Source organism: Marmota marmota, unplaced genomic scaffold (genome assembly GCF_001458135.2).
Source record: "Marmota marmota marmota unplaced genomic scaffold, marMar, whole genome shotgun sequence".
NCBI lineage: Eukaryota > Metazoa > Chordata > Mammalia > Rodentia > Sciuridae > Marmota > Marmota marmota.
Genome location: NW_025999932.1, coordinates 14,650,863 through 14,671,326, shown reverse-complemented (window position 1 = coordinate 14,671,326; position 20,464 = coordinate 14,650,863). Strand labels below are relative to the sequence as shown.

Here is a 20,464-nt window from a genome sequence, read left to right as displayed (position 1 = left end):
GCAGCTCAGGAGGATCATAAGTTCAAAGCCAGCCTCAACAACTTAGCAGGACCCTAAGCAACTTGGCAAGACCCTGTCTCTAAATAAAATACTAAAAAGGGGGGCTGGGGTTGTAGCTCAGTGGCAGCACATGCAAGGCCCTGGGTTCAGTCCTCAGCATCACATAAAAATAAATAAAATAAAGGTATTGTGTCCAACTACAACTAAAAAATAAATATTTAAATATATATTGGGGGGGCTTGGGATGTGGCTCAGTGGTAATGTACCCCTGGGGTCAATCCTCAATCTAAAAGTAATAATAAAAGTAATCAAAATAATCTCAAAAGCCCTTCTCTTTCATTTGTGAGTTTTTAGAAATTAATCTATGATGATAGAAATCTGATCAATGGTCATCTGAAGCTGCAGTAGGGGGTAAGGCTGGAAAGAGGCAGAGCAGAACATTCTGGACTGTAGAAAAGATCAGATCTTGATGGCAGAGCAATATCCGTGTACCGCACAGGCATGGTCAAGACTGAACATGTGCTCATTTAATGTGTAGTTATGGTGTGATATGAGGTGTGCCCCAAAACGCCCGTTAATGCAGGAACATTCAGGGTGAAATGACTGGATGATGAGAGCTGGAACCTCATCAGTCCACCCTGGTTGGAATGGGCTGACTGAGTGGTGACTATAGGCAGGTGGGCCAGGGCTGGAGGAGGCTGGTCACTGGGATGTGCCCTGGAAGGGTGCATCTTCCCTGTGGCCCGTTCCCTCTCCCCTCTCTGTTTCCTGGCTGCCATAATGGAGGCAAAGCTCCTCTGGGATGTCCTTCCACCACGATGTTCTACGTCATCTAAGGTCCAGAGCAATGGAGTCAGCCCACCACGGACTGAACCTCCGAAACAGCAAGCCAAAATAAACTTTTCTTCTCTAAGGTGTTCTTGTCAGGTATTTAGGTCACAGCCACAAAAAGCTGACTAACACATGTACGTAAACTACCCTCCTGAGTTGACTCAAAGGAGTCAAGAGAAACAGAATTTCAAGTTATATGAAAACAATCAACTCTCAATATTAAGCAGTATTTCATATACCCCAGACTTACAATTGCTATATTTAGGTTTACTATTAGTTAACATATTAAACATTTATTTCTGCTTATTATTAGATAACAATGTCCTTACCGTGTCCCACAACTCTAATCTGCTATATGTCTAGAGCCAATTCGTGAGAACAAAGCTTCACCAAATGAACAAGATGGTAAATATGAACCAATGAATGGCTGGCCCATGAGAAACTCAGACTGTAACTCCCAGATCCGATACCAAGGTCATTAAGGCCATGTGGACTCCTTACCCATTCATAAGCAGCCACAGGCAGCAAGGCACCAGTAGATGCTTTTCCTAAGTGACAATCCTGGCCATTTATTTCCTTACTCAAAAGCTCCCAGTGACTGCTTCTGTAGGTCAAGTGACCCCAACTGCTATGAGCTCAAGATCAAGGTCCTCCACCACCTGGACCCAGTGATCCCTTCTAGACTGACCTCCTGTGCTCTCCTGAATCCTTGCACACGTGGTGCTACCCTCTCCTCTTTTCCATCACCCCCGCTCGAGGCCCCTTCTGCCTAAGATGCCTCCCCTGCACCGTTACAGAATCCTTTACAGAGTCCATTACAGAATCCTTCCCTAAACCCTTAAGCAACATGGCTATACGCCGCTCAGCACCCTGGCTGCCATTCTGTCTAGTTATGGGTATTGGCAGGAACTGAGCCCTGACTGACAATAATAAGACAACAGGAAGGTTGGAACACATGCTGAACACCGGGCACCGTGCTAACTGCTCTGCACAGAGGGACTCGGTGAGTCCTCACCACAACCGTGATTTGAGCACTGTTACCTTCAGAGCACAAATGAGAACAAGGCTGCTCAGAGCAGCCGGCCTGAGGCAAAGAGGAAGAGGAAAACTGCACTGCACGTAAAAACGCCCCCACTCCAGAGCCTCAGCTCTACGATGACAGTGCCCCACCTCCTAAGTGATGTGCTTCTTCTGCGCTTTGTGCTTTAGAGAAATTATCTTATTCAGGGGCTCACAACAAACCCATGAAGCAGGTACATTTATCCCCATTTTAAAGATCAGGAAACTGAGGCTCTGAAAAATGAATGGGCTTCTCTAAGATTTTACAGTTGAACAAATGGCAAAACTGGAACTGGAACTCAGGTCTGACTGCTCAGAGTCCACACTTACAATCTCAACCCTAGCCAACCTTCCAGTGTCTTCCACGACGTGCCCAGCACCTGACTCAACACCTGGGCACTCCTCCAGATGAGATTCAGTCCAGATTCTAAGACCCTGGGGGTTGAGAAACAACTACCATCACTGAGTCTTACCCTGCAATTCAACAGCATTAGTTATTCACCTGGAGAAGGGCGAAACCTGTAACCCCATGCTACCCACATGCTACCCTCATGACCTGGAAAGTCTTGGTTACAAGGCATGTGATAGAGTTAAGCTGAGCATATATGTGAGGGCTACTAGGATCACCTGGGAGTTTTTTAAACTCACCACCAATTAAACTGCAATATCTAAGCTTAAAAGCCAGACATCAGTGTGGCTTTAAAGATTTCCTCAAGGGAATCCAATACACAGCACAGTTTGGGAGCCACTGAGCTCTTATAATGTGCACCACACCCCCACGGAGCAGGAAAAAATATCTGAGGAACTTTAGGGTGCAACTGACCCAACTCTGCAGCAGCAGACGCTTTCCTCTGAAAAACAGCCACTTGCTTTGTTAGCTCCAACTCCTAACCATGGAAAATTCAAATAGCTCCTCTTAGATCTTCCCTAGCAAATTAGATTGACAAATTGCCCTTTGATGTGATTAACGTTTCACAAAACCCGGGTCTAATTCATGTTGGTATCAGAAGCAAAACAGAAACAAACTTTCTAGAAGAAAAATAAAGTATTATAAACAATGTAGGAAACACTACTAGGTTATTCTAATTTTGTCAGAATATTAGAAACACCATTAGAGGGACTGGGGTGGTGACTCAGTGGTAGAGCGCTCGCCTAGCATGCATGAGGTACTGGGTTCGATCCTCAGCACCACATAAATATAAAATAAAGAGAGTGTGTCCACCTAAAACTAAAAAATAATAATTTTTTTTTAAAAAAAGAAAACACCATTAGAAAAGAAAGTCCAAAGAAGATACTCTCGTTTTCATAAATACCACAGAGTTCCACTTTGACACTACTCTCGTGATCCTCCCTAGACATTTTCAGAAAGGAAATCTAAGCAGAGACTAATAGGCAAAAATTGCTGGTTTTGGAAGACCAAGTCAGTTGAATATTTGCGGTTTCTTACTGCCCTGCCTAAATAAAAAGCAATATAGAATCTATAATGAACTAAAACTAGCTATAAATAAAAACAAAACTAAGCCTCTCTGAGAACTACAAACATGATAACATATGGCCCAGACACTGCCAGAACCTTCTACCAACTGCCTTTCCACAATCACCGAGAAAATCCTATATTTATGTTGACAAAACACTGGGCACGTTACTGGGGGAGATCCACAATAAGTGACGAAGGGGAGGCAGACTGTGTGCAGGGAGCCAGCTCACCTTGGAAGTCAAATCAGAGAAAGACAAATCCTCTCCCACAAACCTTCCTTTGGACTGACTCTAAAGAAAGTGAAGACTAGCAGTTTTATCCAGAACAAGAAGTCTAGCCAAGCTGATTCCGCTGGGCAAGATGTCCGCTCCACTTAAGGAGCATCCGAAACCAGCGCCAGCAGGCTCCGTGACTACTTTGGCTTTACCTGGCGATCAGAACAAGCCAAACCACCATCAAAATCCACTCCTCAGAAGTCAGTCTAACACAGAAACCATCATGGTTCTCTAACCTGGACCCAGAGTCAGGGAATTCACAGCCGATTAAGCAAAAGGCCTTGGGGATGAGGGGATCTCTGTGCCCCACATGTTTTATAAAACGAAGCAGGATGGCAAGACCATCCTGAGTGCTGAGACCGTTGTCTGCCTCCCAGGAGTGCACACCTTCAGCATTCAGCCTCAGTTCTACCCCAGCCTAAGCCAAGGTCGGGGCTGTTCTTCCTCCATCACAGCCACCTCCTGTGCTCAAGCCAGGTAAGTAACCCTTTGAGGCCTGGGGATGGACAAGCCCCCTCTTCTGTGTCCCAGTGAAGAAGTAAAGCTGGGAAGCAGGCCACCAGTCCCAGTGTAAAAATGACAGCAAACCTGCTGGAAATGTGACTAGTGACTGATAGAGACTTTCTAAAATGAGTGAGTACAATGTTAAAACACTACTGCCGTGAGAAGCCAGGGTCCTTACCACCATTCTGTTGGAAAACAGCCTGTGTTGCATGCTCCCTTTATTTGGTAAAAAATCTGAGACTCGATCCAGAGACCTGAGGAACCTCCACAAACGTCTATGGGCTGTTTTAAGGAACCACCCCCCTGGAGCCACTGACCCAAATAAAAGAAATCTTCTCTTCATGGAATCCTCAAGTTAAACAGAAAAAAAATCAGAGATCAAGCAGGAATATAAAATGGTACAGCTGATGGGGCAGTTCCTCAAAAAATTAAAAATAGGCCTATCACATGATCCAGCAATGCCACTTCTGAGTATAGATCCAAAAGAAATGAATTCAGGAACTTAAAGAGAAACCTATGGGTACACCCATGTTCACAACAGCACTGTTCACAACAGCCCAAAGATGGAAACAACCCCAATGTCCATCACCAGATGAATGGACGAACACAACGTGGCACATCAACAGTGTGTTCAATATAATTCCAGGAATTAAATTTGTGACATATGCTACAATATGGGTAAACCTGGAAGATGTCATGCTACCTGAAGTGCTCCATTAACACGAGCAGTCTACAGCATTCCAACAGGCACAGAGCAGAACAGGGACGGCTGGGGAGCAGGAGGACCTGCAGTTACTGGGTATGGTTTCAGTTTGGGAAGATGACAAGGTTCTGGAGGTGGATGGTGGCGATGGCTGCATAGCAAGGACCATGATTCACGTCAATGAACTATGTGTACACTTAACAAATTAAAATGGTAAATCTGATGTCATGCATATTTTACCATAATAAAAAAGGGATCAAATGCCAAAAGTAGTTGTACCAAAACTGTGGAAAGGTAAATAAATGGCAAGTCATTTTTCATGTGATACATCCCAGAAGATCATTCAATACAACGAACTAGGACAGTGATCTCAGCAGTCATTCCATCTGTAACACTCAGCCAGATTTCTCCCAGGACCAGGGATTAGAGGGTGGGGCCTGGGCTTAAACTGCAAGGGCAGAAGGGCCTCTCCCAGCTGCTCGGCAGCACCACCCGCGCCCAAGGAAGCAGCCCTCTTGCACGGCAAGGCTCCAGACCCAAGGCAAGCAAGAGGGAACCCTCCTTTCTCACGTTTCTAGAATTTCAGGGCTTAACCTGAAATTTATAGGACTTAGCCATGAGTAATTCTTGACTTGGTAAAGAGACTATTCTTCTAGGATAATCTAGCTAGCCAATGAATACCTCTGGGAGCTGCTTACCTTCAGGATCAGATTTCCCAAAGGCTACTTCCAAAGCCTCAGTGGAAAGAGGAAGAAAAACAGGTGAACAGTAACTCACCTGTGCAAGAGCTCTGTTAGGCTAAACTGGTACCTCACACCTGACTCCAGCGACTAGGGTGTCCACAGTAGGTGCTCACTCAATCCTCATGTATTTACTGGAACTAAGCATGAGCTAGAAAGATGAACCGTGAGCCCACTGATAGAGAACTGAGTATTCTTCTGAATGGCAGAAGGGAGTGGAATAGACTGTCAATGACAATGACAGTGATGACCACAGGACAATGAAGAAGTCAAGCTCATTGGTAAACACTTATAACCCCAGCAGCTCAGGAGGCTGAGGTAGGAGGATCAAGTTCAAGGCCAGCCTTAGCAACATAGCAAGGCCCTAAGTAACTTAGTGAGAATCTGTCTCAAAATAAAAAATAATAATAATAAAAAGGGCTAGGGATGTGCACAGTTGTCAAGCACCCCTGGGTTCAATCCCCAATACCAATAATAATAATAATAATAATAATACAATGAAGGCCCCTCGATTAGAGCATCTGCACACTGTTCCCATTTCCAGGCACCAACATGGATACTGGGTATATTTTTTGATCCCACCATCAGGCATAAGATGCCCAGCCACCAGCACTCACACAACTCCAAGCCTGAAAAGACTACCCGGGGCAGACGTGGAGAGGACACTGTGCATGCCTCTGAGAAAAAAATTCACAATACCCAGAAGCTCTAGGTGAGTCAAGAAGAAGTACAAAAAGCTCTACTTTAAATTGCTGTATTCATCTTTAAATGAGGATTTTAAAAAATAAAAACACAAAAGCAAATGGACCAGGGCAAAGAGATACCCAGGCTGGAGTTCATAAAAGTGGTGACTCCTTTATAAAGACAACTGAAATCCTACCCCCTTTAAAACAACCACGGCCAGGGCAAACTCTGGGATTTTACGGGACTTCTCAATACAAAAAGCACCATGCACATCAAATAAGGCCTTATCATAAAAACTGCAGTAAAAGGAAAACAAACAATCTGAATGGCCAGTGACAGGAAAAACTATAAAAGTTCTCTTCAAAACGACTAAAAGACTCTTAATATTGAAAGTGCTCTTCCGACCAGTTTCCTTAAATACCATAAAACAGCCATAATTAGCTTTCACTGTTTGTCTTTAAACAGGATTCCATTTATATTTTCTTTAGTTGACAAAATTATATTGGATGTAATCACATGGTTCATTTTAAAAAATATAATTCCCACTCTCAAAGACATTCTTTCCTCCTAGATTTAAGATCAGAGATGCACTTTTCCTGAAGTTCACTTTTAAAGAAAATTAATTTTGAGGCGAATGAAAATTTGAATGAGACTTCCATAAATACAACTATGAGATTTAGTTAGGTAAAGACAAAGTTGTTCATTGGATATTGACTTTTTGCCTAGATTTCATTATAAGTTCTGTATTCTGCATCAGCCTGGTATTACAAGCAGCCATGACCTAACAACAATAGAAAACTTCCATTGTACCTTAAATGCTTCTACTTATGTAAATTTTTAATTTTCATAAAACCTTCCCAAAATGCTTCTAATGCCTCAGGTGAAGTACACGTTTCAACGCTGAATGTCACTTACCTTCCGATAAATCATGTGGCACATGGCTACTCTCAACCTCATGCCGGCGCACTGGACATGATAAAAATACAAGTGGTGCAAGATGGCCAGAATGAGCGTGCAGACCGTGAGCACCGTGGCATAGCCATAAGCTGTGTACAAGGCCACAGAGTCGGTGGGATCATAATTTTCAAAATAATTAATAACTTTCCCCAAAAATAAAGGCTGAATTACTTTGGTGCCTTCCTATAAGAAAAAAAAAAAAAAAGCCTTCATTAGAAACACAAACCACACCAATCTTTCTCCACACAAGCTTTACTTTTATTAGCATGTTAAAAAAGCGTTTTGACAAAGTGCGACATTCATCCCTAACCTAAAAGGAACACAGAACGGCTTTCTTCTCTAAGACAGCAGCTGACAGTTTAACCTGAAGTCAAAATTACAAGTTCAAAGACAATCAAGCTTTGGTACACCGAGCTCGGTAAACTGTGGATGCTCATAAATATTATAACCAGTGATTTAAAACGCGTTTGGCAAAGTATCAAAAAAAGGTCTTGGCTTACAATGAAAAGGGGAAAAGGTGGCCAAAAAGGAAAAGGGAAAGGGACCTGCCTAGCAATGGACAGCCCAGCTCCTGGTGTGCCTGCCACTCCCGCTAAACCCCAGCAGCCAGCCCATGGGCAAGGCCAGTGGCTTATTCCCAGGCACAAACTCATGCCATCTCCTGCTCGCCCTGTCTGCATCAACTCACAAACTGGCAGGAACCCAGATGAAGCCTCCCATCTTGCTCAGCCCAAATAACATGTGTCAGGAGATCCAAGAGAAAAGGGTCCAACTTTTCTTGGAAATATAGAAAGGAGCCAGGCTTTCCAGGTTCCCCAGCTCTTGGACCCCAAGGGGTGCAGCTTCCATATGGCTCTACCCACTGGAAACTCAGAGGTACTGCCACCTCCACTCAGGCAGGTAGAGTCAAAAGTTAAACCAGCACAAGTCAAGGTAAAGGATACGGTCAGCCTTATATTGTAGGTGCCAGTTTCAAAGAAATATTATCATGTCCTATCCAAGGCAAAAATTAAAATCCTACCCCACTGAGCTCCTGGACCTCCCAGACAGAGAGAGAGAAATAAATTTCTAAAAGCAGAGAAACAGCAAAGCCATGTTGAGCCCTGATGCACGGAGGCCCGAGAGTTTTCCTTGACCTGCTCATTGCGCCTCTCCCAGCCAGATGGCCACTGCACCCCACAATCTACTTCCCCCCACCAAACACCTTGTAAGGGCCCCCCATCAAAGAAAAATCAAACACTGCAAATCCAAGTCACCTAAAGTAAACACGCAGCCCTCCACATCATTTCCTCCTGGCTTCTCAAAAGACAAAATGCCACAAGTTTGGAAATCTTCCAAGAACTTGACTAGGAAACAAGCACTTCCTTTCATGCAACCCGTCCTTATTAACACAGACATGGCAGACAACTGTCGGGTTTGCTTTTCACAGCTGTTTTTCTGTCTATCTGAAGTGAAGAACCCACGCAGAAAAGGGAGGGAGAATCAAAACAAAAAGAAACAACTCTAACACACATTTTCCTCCCAACCAACCAGTGCCGGGTCACAACATTTATAGAAGACATCTCTGTCCCTCCAATGGGCCATGACATTAAATCCCACATTCCCGTCCTGCTGTGTACACACACAGCACGCACAAACGCTGACTTCACCAGCCCCGCTGTCTTCCATGAGTCATGGAGGTTTCTGTCTAGGATGCACAAGTAAGGAAAAGCTACTTGAAGAATGAGGAGTGAGAGGACCAGATATTCAGAAGGCAGAGGCCGGCGGCTGCATTGCCAGCAAACCCATCTTTCAACTCTAGAGGGACTGAGAGCCCTCACATGGTGGGGCCCAAAGACTATCATAGTATAGGGACAAAACTTCACAGATGCACACAGAGAGGCAAAGAGGCCAAGCTGTACACACACAGGAGTGGTTGAGGGCAGGCTAGGCCAGCAGCATTTACACCTGAGCCATCCACCAGAAGCAGAAACTTCTGCCATCCCAAACTTGCCTGAAACCTCTCAGGCAATCCACAACTCACTGTTGCACAGTTCTGATGCAGGTGTGATTCAAACAGAAAATAAGAGCAATGTCCCCCAGCAGACAAAATAATGAATAAAGCAGAAAAGGGTACAAAAGAAAGTAGGTCACTATTACCCATCTATCTAAATTTTCCTACTGAGAGAGAGCATGTAACCATCAAGTTGAGCAAACAGGCTCATTAATAAGTGAGTCTTATTTGTGGCCCACACCTGCCCCCTCTCCCTCGGACCTGTCCATCCCTGATCCTAACCCTCAACTGCTAAGAAATAAACAACTGGGAAAAATACTCTTTCTCATACTTGCAATATAGCAAATTAAAACTTTCTGGCTATCAGATCAAAATTCATACAAATCTTTTATCTTGGACAAGAATCTGTGACCTATAGAAGAATCTCCCCACAATCCAACAAAGAACGTAGTCTTTATTTCTACACAAGAATTTCTCAAATGTGAAATTCACATGAGACTTTAAGAATCCAACACGATCCCTCGAGGCCCCAATCACTCAAGGTTCTGCGCACTCTCCACATATTCAGAGGCAGGCATTTCTCAAAGGAATATCTGGCACTGGGTCTCCTTAAAACTCTGTCATTTGGGTCATGTGCCTGGCTTTGTAGAGTAACTTATCATAGGCTTGACAGGACACATCCCCAGTGGATAAGGGGCTCCCCCATGCTCCCCAAGGACTTGAGACATTCCTTGCCCAATTCCACCATCCCTGATCCATGAGAAGGAAAGAAAACACAAGAAACAGAAACAAGCTACCAAAGAAAATCACATTTGAGTAAAAAACAGAAGAAAAGAGTGAGCTTTATGGGGAAAATGAATAGGCTGTTAACTTAGACACAAGGGAATAGGTAATAGGAAGAGTAGAGAAAGATCCAGAATGAAAAAGGTATACAGTGAACCTGGGGATCTTACAACACCAAGATCCCAGAGATAGCTGAAGTCATCTTTAAATCGGGGTCTTGAGCCTGACTACAAGTGAGAATCACCAGGGAGGTTTAAGACGGGCAGAAACCACTGAAGCCCAGAACCCACTAAGTCCCAGATTTAGATTCCGCTGATGGGGCAGGACCTGAGTTCCCCCTCCCTGGAAGGTTCTGGAGTACAAAAACCAACCTCAGGTAAGCACTGCTATCCTCCTGTCCCGCCCCATCCCCACATCTGAGTCTAGAGGGGTCCAGATACTTGCTGCGCAGAACTTAAAAACCACAGAGGGGTTTTAATCAGGGCTGCTGGCACACATCATCCATCCCCTCACAAAAATCCACAGGAACCCAGAGTCCTGAGGTTTCAACTTTGAAACAAAGACTCTTCATTTTCGCAGTAGGGAGAATTCAATGTTCAAAAAAGACTGTATTTGCAAAATTAAACAATGAATCATAATTTGCTATTAAAGTTAGGTCTAAAAGGACAGAGGGAACAGAGTGGAACCAGGGACAAGGACAGCAGCCTTCTTTAAAAACAACCTCTTTGGAGTCTGGGATTGTAGCTCAGTGGTGAAGTGCTTGCCTCACACGCGTGAGGCCCTGGGTTCCATCCTCAACACCACATAAAAATAAATAAATAAAAATAAAGATATTCTGTCCATCTACAACTAAAAAAAAATTTAAAAAAATAACCTCTTTGGTATACTTGAGTTTGGAACCAAGAAAATATTATACAGAATTACAAAATAATATAAACTTTCAAAAGGCCATTTCTTAAACTTTAGAGTAAAATGAAGCAAATGTATACCCATTCAGTTGTTGTTTAAATAAAAAAAAGTACTATTGATAGTAATTTTACACAAAATGATTTGAAAATACATTCCCTGCAGAATATACCTACCCAAGTACAAAACAAACTACATATATATATATATCTTTCAGAAATCCTATTAATAGATGACAGTATTGAAGTATTGATACTATAAGATAAAACAAATTATTATATTGATATTGAGAACTGCATTAGGCATAGGAGAAAACAGAAGAGGAGAAAAAAGAGAAATAGATGAAGAATAAAGAGATCACATAAAAATACTAGTGTCCTGAATGATTTAGAAATACTCACATAAACCTATGATATGATTGTCTCTAAATATATATACTTATTTTCTATAAGAAACAACAACCTGGGCTGGGGATGTGGCTCAAGCTGTAGCGCGCTCGCCTGGCATGCATGTGGCCCGGGTTCGATCCTCAGCACCACATACAAACAAAGATGTTGTGTCCGCCGAAAAAATTAAAAAATGAATAATAAAAAATTCTCTCTCTCTTTCTCTTTAAAAAAAAAAAAGAAAGAAACAACAACCCAGTACCAGAAATGCTCAGACGAGTCTCCAAATACTGCTTCCCCTAAAACTGGTTGTGACAGTTTGAAGAAATGGCTGTTTCCACAGCTGGGGCAAAAACTCTTCAGGATGTGCTGGAACACCTCATCACATCAGAAAGAGGAAACTAGCAAGGTCTGCTGGAGTAGGTGCGAAAGACCCTGGACCTCACCTCCAGCTCTCAAAGTCAGAGATGGCCAAAGTGTAGCAGACAGATGGTAACTACAAGGGACTGAAGCACATCAGAAATGTTTAAATCCATGAACCCATAAGGATGCTCCTCAAAACAAACAACAAAACCTCATCAGCCCCAGGAGAATGCTAGAGAACCACTTGTTATTTTAAAGGAAAAAAAAAAAGTAAGAAAATTAAGAGTTAATCAAAAAGTTGATAATAATCTAATTTTTCTTTATGGAAATATTCCAGCTAATAAATGAAGAAGTAATTGGAATATCACCATTCTAAAATCCCCTAATGAATGGATGGGTCTTAACCGATGATCACAAACAGTTGACTACACACACAAAAAAGACAACCACACCTTAGATACCTGGTAGTGGTGAAACACAGCCCTGCGATGAAGTAACAGACCTGCCAAACGCAAAGAAACAAACTCAACACCGGTCAGAGCAAGCTTCTAGTCTAACTACCAACTCCTGGCACCAAAGGAACATGTCAAATGATGGGAAGGGAGACGCAATCCACCCAACCCAGACTGTAGGAATGAATCTCTGCAAGACAAACACCGCAGTTTCTTCAATTAAAGGGGGAAAAAAATAGTAAAAAAGGAGAAAGACAGGAACCAATACAACCTATATCAATCAGAAACCCATTATAATATCAATTCAAACTGTATACACGCCTGTAATCACAGCAACTTGGGAAGCTGAGGCAGAACTGCAAGTTCAAAGCCAGCCTGAGCAACTTAGCTAGGCTCTAAGCAACTTAGTGAGACCTGTCACAAAAAAATAAATAAATAAAAGGGGCTGAGGATGTAGCTCAGTGATAGAGCGCCTCTGGGTTCAATCTCTGGTACCCTCGATTTTTTTTAATATTTTGTTATTGACGGACCTTTATCTATATTTTTATATGTGATGCTGAGAATTGAACCCAGTGCCGCACAGATGATAGGCAAGCGCTCTACCACTGAGCCACAACCCCAGCCCATCCCAAAAATTTCTTAATTAAATTTTAAAAAGTTAAAAAATGGGGCTGGGGATGTGGCTCAAGCGGTAACACACTCGCCTGGCATGTGCGGGGCACTGGTTTCGATCCTCAGCACCACATACAAATAAAATAAAGATGCTGTGTCCACCGAAAACTGAAAAATAAATATTAAAAAATTCTTTCTCCTCTCTATCTCTCTCTCTCTTTAAAAAAAAAAAAGATAAAAAATGAATTAATGAATGAATGAACATGGACATGCCTGGTGCATCGGTAAGCACCTGTAGTTCCAGCCACTCAGGATACTGAGGAAGGATTGCTCAAGCCCCAGGAATCTGAGACCAGTCTGGGCAACAGAGCAAATCCTCATTTCTTAAATGAATAGGGCTGGGGATACAGCTCAGTTGGTAGAGTGTTTGCCTCGAAGGCACAAAGCCCTGGGTTCAATCTCCAGCACCACAGAAATAAATAATAGGTAGATAAGTAGGTAAATAAATAAATAAAATGTAGGCTGAGAAAGAAAGAGAGATGAACACTGGCTAGATATTGATATTAAAGTATTAATGGGTATGCAAAACAACTGCATTGCGGTTTTCTAGGGGAAACGCTCTATCTTTTAAAAATACCAAAATCATTTGTAGATAAAATGATGCTCTGTCTGGGAACATCTTCAAAACAGAGTAAGCAGGCTTCAGATGACTCACACACGTGGTCATGGTTTGATAACTACTGAAACTGGCTTAGGAGGAGAGAGGGGCTTAGGAGGAGAGAGGGACTTATAATCCTAGGCTATTTTTGTTTTTTGAAATGGTCTTTAAAACCTAGGAAAGAAAACGGCACAGGAAGCTTGGCCCTTGTGAGGAGCTTGCAGAGAGGGAATATGCAGGGGTGAGGGTCTAAAAATGAGGACACTGAGCTTTAGCAGTCAAGCCTGCTGCTTGCAGGCCACAGGACCCTAAGGGCACCCCAATCTCTCCCAGACCTGAAGGCTCTGGCATGGGAATCTGCCCTCTCCACCTCAGAAGAGCCCAGGCAGCTGAAAGTGCCCTGTGGCATCTTGAAGAAATGAGCATGGTCTTGATCACTTTTTTTTTTTTTTGGTACTGGGGACTGAACTCAGGGGCACTTGACCACTGAGCCACATCCCCAGTCCTATTTTGTATCTTATTTAGATATAAAATAGGATTTTAAAATATTTAGAACCTGCTGAGTTGGTTACCTTTATTATATCAAAGTCCTGAGAAGCAGGAGGTGGAGCTCAGGGGCAGAGGGAGTGCCCAGTGTGCGGCAGGCCCTGGATTTAACCCTCAGCATTGCAAGAAGCAAAACAAAAAAAAGGTCCTAGGAAAAGACTCATTTTATAAATAAAAAGGGCTGGGGATACAGCTCAGTAATAGACGCCAGCTTTCAAAAAAGCTGAGTTTTTTTGTTCCTATTGTTTTCTTTTCTTCCCATAATGAATGCAATCTTTTTCAAATGAGTCAGCTGCTTTAATGACTTTTTATTTTTTTATTTGCTTTAAGTCAAAGAGTTAGTTGATGGCAGACCTGGAATTAAAATCTATGGCTTTTTTTCTTCTAAGATTGCTTCATGGTCTCTTCATCAGATGACAAATTGATTAGAAAATTGTTAGTGTCCTGGTTTGTGTAACATATGTATTGTATTTTTTAAAAAAAGAAGAATTAGACAGTGGATTCCATGCCCTTTATGACTCAGGGTTGTCACTGTGATGACTACTAAGTGAGTGTAAGGTGCCAGGAGCCTGCGGGGTGTACGGAGCAGACCAGATCTGCCCTTCCCAATGCTTCCCATCTCTCCCTCACTGCATGGTCTTCGCGACTACTCCTTGGCCTCCTGGATTGGGCAGAAGGTGAGGGGCACTGGGAAGAAAGGGCAGGGGATGCAAAGGCCTGACATGGCTATCGGGAAGCCAACCCTGAATGAAGACACAGGATCACTGTGGATCTCCAGGACTGCTGACTTCCTGCCTATCAGCAGAGTTCCAAAGTGAGGATTTACTCTGACTCCCGCAGCCTCCACCTAGACCACAAAGCATCACAGTCAAAGCCTTAGAGGAAGGCCAAGTCCCTGGACCAGGCGGGCAGCCAGCTAGATCACTTACTAAGGGTCAGGGAGTAAGACCCCAGCCCTGCCACCTTTGCCTTTCAGAGGTAGGAGTGGGCGGGGTCCCCCAACTTTTACACTCCAGCAGGCAAGATGCCTCACGTCTCGAAGCACAGTCTCCCCCACATTCCTCCTCTTCACAGCGAGGGCTCTGGGCAGGTGAAGACTTGCTTCGGTCCCCATACACTCCCCTGGAGGTGCACACAGGGGACAGTCGTGCTGGGAACTCTCAGCCTGCTCTGCTCCAACTGGCCCTGGCCTGCGAGAGCTCACACTCACCATCACCTCTGTACCCACTTATCTGAGCACTGCGACCGCTGCCCATTCTTACAAGACCAGACGCGCACTGCTTTGAAATCCCAACCTCAGAGCTTCCCTAGGACTGGCCATGACGCTGCCTCTTCCTGCTGATGGTCCCTAAGTACCCAGGGCAGGTTTTGCTCATGATTTGGCTGGTAACAGTATACAGCTTAGGAGCCACAGAGATGCTGTATAAGTGCTGTGCCCACCAGAGGAAGTAAGAAGACACAAGAGGCCAAGGAGACATGCCCGCTTCAACAACCTCTCCTCTGTGTGACTCAGTAAGGAGCTGTAGCAACAGAAAACCAAAACAGCACCTGAAAGGATTTTTGAAATGCTAACAAGATCCCCACCAGCTTCCCCACAAGAAATTACTTCTCTCTGACTTGTCCAGAACAGTGGTGTTAACAGGCAAGCCAACCAAAATAAGAGTATTTATACTGGAATTCAGGTTTCTTTTGGTTGACAGCAGGAAAAGTTTACCTAGTTGAGCTCTGATGACCCTTAGTTCCCTGAACCTCACTGCATTGGAACTAAAAGTTCTGCCAATTATTATACTAAATACACAAAGTTAAAATGAGCATCAAAAGCCAATCACCTTGCCCATCTAGGGAACAGCCAGGCTCTGTCTAATTTTACACCACAAACCAACAAGACATTAGTCTGTGCAGGAGGCAGGAGGTGGAGCTCAGTGGCAGAGGGAGTGCCCTGTACCACACCAAGTAAGGCCCGGCATCCACCACGTGAACAGCAGAGCATCTCAGACACCAGAACAGAAGAAGTACCCCCACCAGTGACCCACCCGTTTGTCCTCCTCCTTGCTGATCAAACACACAATCCACTCCAGGACGCAGACTGAAGGTTTAGTAAAACAGAGCACTGTGCCCCGCCCAGACTTCAGTCCCAGTGAAGTTGCTATCCAAGTTGCTATCTCCCCCCCACCCCCATCCACCCAAATTGCTGAGCCAGAATGGTGTCCTCGCAGCGTGGATGTTTGAGAACTGAGGGCTGATGTGCCTCGGCCATGGGGGGCAGCGATGGTGGAAGACAGCTTTCTAAAGGGAAAAGGCTGGTTCACCTGAATGCACAGTCATGGTCTGACCTGACCAACGCTCCACCACTTTCTAGCACTGCCTGTAACTTTCTGGCCCCAGGGGACATGGTAGCCTGCACTCTACCCTAATCTGACTTCCTCCCCCCATGCTCCACTGCTCCAGGCAGCAGTTAAGACTCCTTATCTCTCGAACTCAGGTTCAAGAAACAGGCACTGAGACCCTGCAGGTAAAGTTTACAAGTCATGCATCACAACCCCAGATGGGCTATCAGTCCGTCCAGAGGTGGTAAGACTCATACATCAGAAGAGCTGGGACCCAAGCTTGGCTCTGTCATTGATGTTTCGTGTGGCCCTGGGCACACTAGGTGACAACTTAGCATTCAAGGTCCTCCTCTTGAAAGTGGGGATGATAAGAATACCACATCTCACTGAGTCAGCCAAAGGAATAAAAAGTCATTTGATAAAGTGCTACAGCAGTTCACAGTACATAATATTTTTCAAGTACTATTATCATGACTAAAACCACTAGTACTGCTATGGTCATTACTACTGAATATGCTGCTACTACTAACAGTACTCAAGTACTATTGTTGCTGCTGAGTACTACCCCTGCTGAGTCCTGCACTAGTACCCCTCAGTATGAACCCCATGTGTGCCATGTTCTCTGTTTCCCACTTTTCTGCCATGACTGTACAATAATCAAACTCTTAAAGGAGAGCCCAACATTCTACCAATTGCACCCAGTCCTAGCCTTCCTGCATCCACACACACCTGCAGCTTGACAGGTGTGACATCGCTGCTCCCAGACCACAGTGAGGCTGACACCTCTCACCCAGCTTCTGCAGCCTTGACCTCTGTTCCCACATCTCCAGAAAGCTTGCCCAGCAAGACTGAAGCTCATTCTGAAATGAGACCTGGTCACCATCTGGAACCTAGAGACCCCACCCAAGGACAGGTGTCCTGTGACAGAAAGGACATCCAAAGGCTGGATTCAAACCCAGCCCCATGGGCTGCCCTTCAAAATCACCAGTTTCCAATTTCTTAAGTACCTGCTAATAAATGAAAACCAGAGAGCAAGGTAGCTGAGCAAGGTCTGGTCCAAGAGATGACTTCACACCTGTGTGCAGCCACTCTGACGCCACCCATTCCTGCCACACCTCACTAGACACCTGTAGTAGGCCTCGGGCACATACCAAGGCTCCAGGGCTCCCAGATCTGAGATTCCCAAAGACGCCACTCTCTGAGGCTACATGGCCACACTTAGCCAAGAAACCCCACATGCAGGCCACGACAACTCCAGCTTGTTACTCTTTTCAAACTGAGACTCATTATGACCATGTAGTAGCACCATCACCAGGCTGCCTGGAACAGGTCGCAGATGGACTAGGGAAACCTGAGGGGCTTCTGCACCATCTCCCACCCCCAAGTCAGTCCCACTGCCCCACTTTCCATGAGGCCAAGACAGCCTCCAGGTGGTTGCAGGTGCCCTTTCAAAGGTGGCATTCACCTTCTGGAACACTGGCCAAGACACTTTTATTGCCAGTGAGAACTTCAATCTCCCAGGCTCATCCCTGTACCCATCACTTGACAGATCCCCCAGTTTTCTCCAGTGGTGAAGAGCAGAGCCCAGCACCCACCTGTTCCTGCCTCAATGTCTTTTAACATCCACAGAGCATGTCAGTGGAAGCCACACCTCCCTATGCATGTCAAATTAACTGAACCACCCACATTACCCCACCAAATAGACATGTGACAACTATCCACCCTCCTGCATCAAAAAACACCCTTTTCTAGAACTATAACTTCCACCCCTGCTACTCTCATGCATTCAGGACCTCTAATGTCCCTAAGGCAGCAGTAAAATGCCACAATAGGCATAAGTCACCCAGCCAGACTTTCAGCATCCCCTCCAACAGGCCACAGACCAGAAACTGGCAGGCTACCTGCCACTGAGCCCCAGGAAGCACACTGTCTTACTGGAGAACCCCAAAGGAAAAATCTATGAGGTACAAAAGGTCACCATCCACATGACTTTACAGGTCCTTGATCTTCCACTAAGTAACTATTTCTACATTCTCTGCAATGCCCAGCTCCCAAAGCTCCACCTTCAACCAGCAATCCATCCAACAACAAGAGACCAGGATGGGAGCTGATGAATTCACAGGAATTCAAAGAGAAGCTGAACCTCCTCTGCAGACAAGGTGTGGCTCTCAGAGCCTGAGGGCCCACTAGAAGCAGGTCAGCTGTCAGGAGCTCTGGCCAGCTCTGGCCTCTGCAGTTAACCAATCCAGGTACAGGGGCCCAAATTCTGTTCACTTAGGAAGACAGAGGTGACAATACCTTACTGGAAAAGCATTTATCAGATTTGGCATGACTGAGATGACAATTGTTTTTTGGACACCAGTAAAATGTCTTCTGCTATGCTGGGCTCCAATCCAAATTTACTCACTCCCAACCCCAGGATGCATCTCCTTGAGGCCATACGATCCTCTTTTGATCAAGGATAACTCTTAGCATTCAGAACATTTACTAAGCACCAACACTACTCCAGCATGGTATGAAACGGTGCTATCCTTCTGTGATGCAAGATTTTAATTGGTTAAAAGAAAATACAATAACTTCAGTTGCTTAAGTCGTTACCCCTTCCAATGATGAATGCAACTGCATCACGCTTCTACACGTGGTTTTTATACTCAGATGTCAACATACTTTTCAAACCCATTTGGCCACTTCTCTCCCATGGGCCCCATTCTTTTCATTACTGATCCTTTGCATCATGTCCACTCTGTGTATACCAAAATAACTTTTAGCTGGGTATAAAAATATTCAATTTACCTCAATTAATGTAAAAATTCCCAAAATCACATAAGACTTCCAGTAACACTTTATGATTGCTTTTGTTAAAGAAGGCTTCTGTGCATCCTTCTCCGCTCTCAACACCTCTTTATCCCAGTACCTACAAAGAAACACAAGCTGGGTTAAGAAAAGCACTCACTGCCATGGGGCAAAATGGGGGAGATGGCAGAGGGACAGGGACACGGTGACTGCAGGGCTTTCTGAAACTATCAACAAACACAGGCTGTAGGGCTCCTGAGAGAGATGTGGCACAAACTGGAGCACCAAAAATAGAAGCCTCGAGGGGAAAAGTCTTGGGACAATGATTACTAACAAGTTTTGCTGGATTTACAAAACCCTCAGAAGCAGAAGACAGACAGTACAGACAGTCAGACACCAGGTTTGGTAATCCCAGCTCTGGGGACAGACCTCAGGCTTCCACCAGGGCCTTTGGCACTGCTCCCTGTTCTTCTACAGAGATGCGGGAAACACAGGTTTCCCTCACCACAAGGTGGGCCAAGACCAGGGACAGCCTGAGGGGAGGAATGCAGTGTCCAGGGAACTAGGCTCCAGAAAAGCCCAGTGGAAGGCCAAACCCACCCCAATTAGTCACACACTCGGTCTTCCTTACCCTTCTCTTTACTGCCTCCCGCTTACCCTTGCAGTTCCTCTCCAAGGTGCTTGGAGCGATCTTGTGGGAGCACTGAATACATATCATCTTCCTCTAGTCTGCGTTTATGACCAATTTTAAACAAGGGGTTTAGCCACCTGGTAAAAAGAAAAAGAAAAGGAGAATGATAGACACCCCAAATTGCACATGTGTGTCTAAGGAGATTCCTACCCCTGTGAGTTTTGCAAAAATCTGCTATTTAAATGCACATATCTATAGGAAAAAAAAAATAAATGTGTGCTGACACATACGCACACATATACCCTAGCTCTATCCACTGAGAGGCTCTAGAGGCATTGACGCCCCAGTAACAGAGAGCATTCCAGCACCCAGATCTAGGTTTCTTACTACCCTTGTCCCCTAAAAGGAAGCAGGGCTCCTGGAAGAAATGGCTGATCCTGCAGCTGGGGCAGAGAAGGTACAAGACGGGCCAGGAACATCTTCTAGCACCATAAAAAAGGAAACATTCAAGGAATCCCGAGAATGGGTCCAGAGGACAGAGGAGCCAACCTCAAGAGGTCCCAGAGGACAAATTTGGGATAGTCTGAGCAACCAAATTAATAATGATAGCAGCAAATCATAACCCACCAGATAACAAGAGAATCCACATCCCTGCTGAGGCCTAACAGGGAAGAAAGGAAACGGTCCTGCACAGCAGGAATGACAGAGTTAGAAAATCATCTATGAAAGCTGAAACCAGTGAGTCGAAGTTTGATGAGAAACAGAATATCTACATAACCTCCAA

The 20,464-nt window shown here is 44.6% G+C and overlaps 1 protein-coding gene across 2 annotated transcripts in view; it reads right to left on the bottom strand.

Moving 5' to 3' along the window:
• The window catches only part of Abcc4 (ATP binding cassette subfamily C member 4), a 188,251-nt gene extending 168,397 nt beyond the window's left edge, over positions 1-19,854 (bottom strand). The window contains exons 1-3 of one of the 2 annotated variants that reach the window (XM_015484155.2): positions 19,707-19,854; positions 19,050-19,170; positions 7,189-7,413 (exon numbers count right to left, since the gene is read on the bottom strand). In XM_015484155.2, coding sequence (XP_015339641.1) covers positions 7,189-7,413; positions 19,050-19,170; positions 19,707-19,762 — 402 coding nt within the window. In that variant the 5' untranslated portion in view covers positions 19,763-19,854. The remainder of the gene's footprint in view (positions 1-7,188; positions 7,414-19,049; positions 19,171-19,706) is intronic. The other variant, XM_048800747.1, reaches the window with a different exon arrangement.
• Between the last annotated feature and the right edge of the window lie 610 nt (positions 19,855-20,464).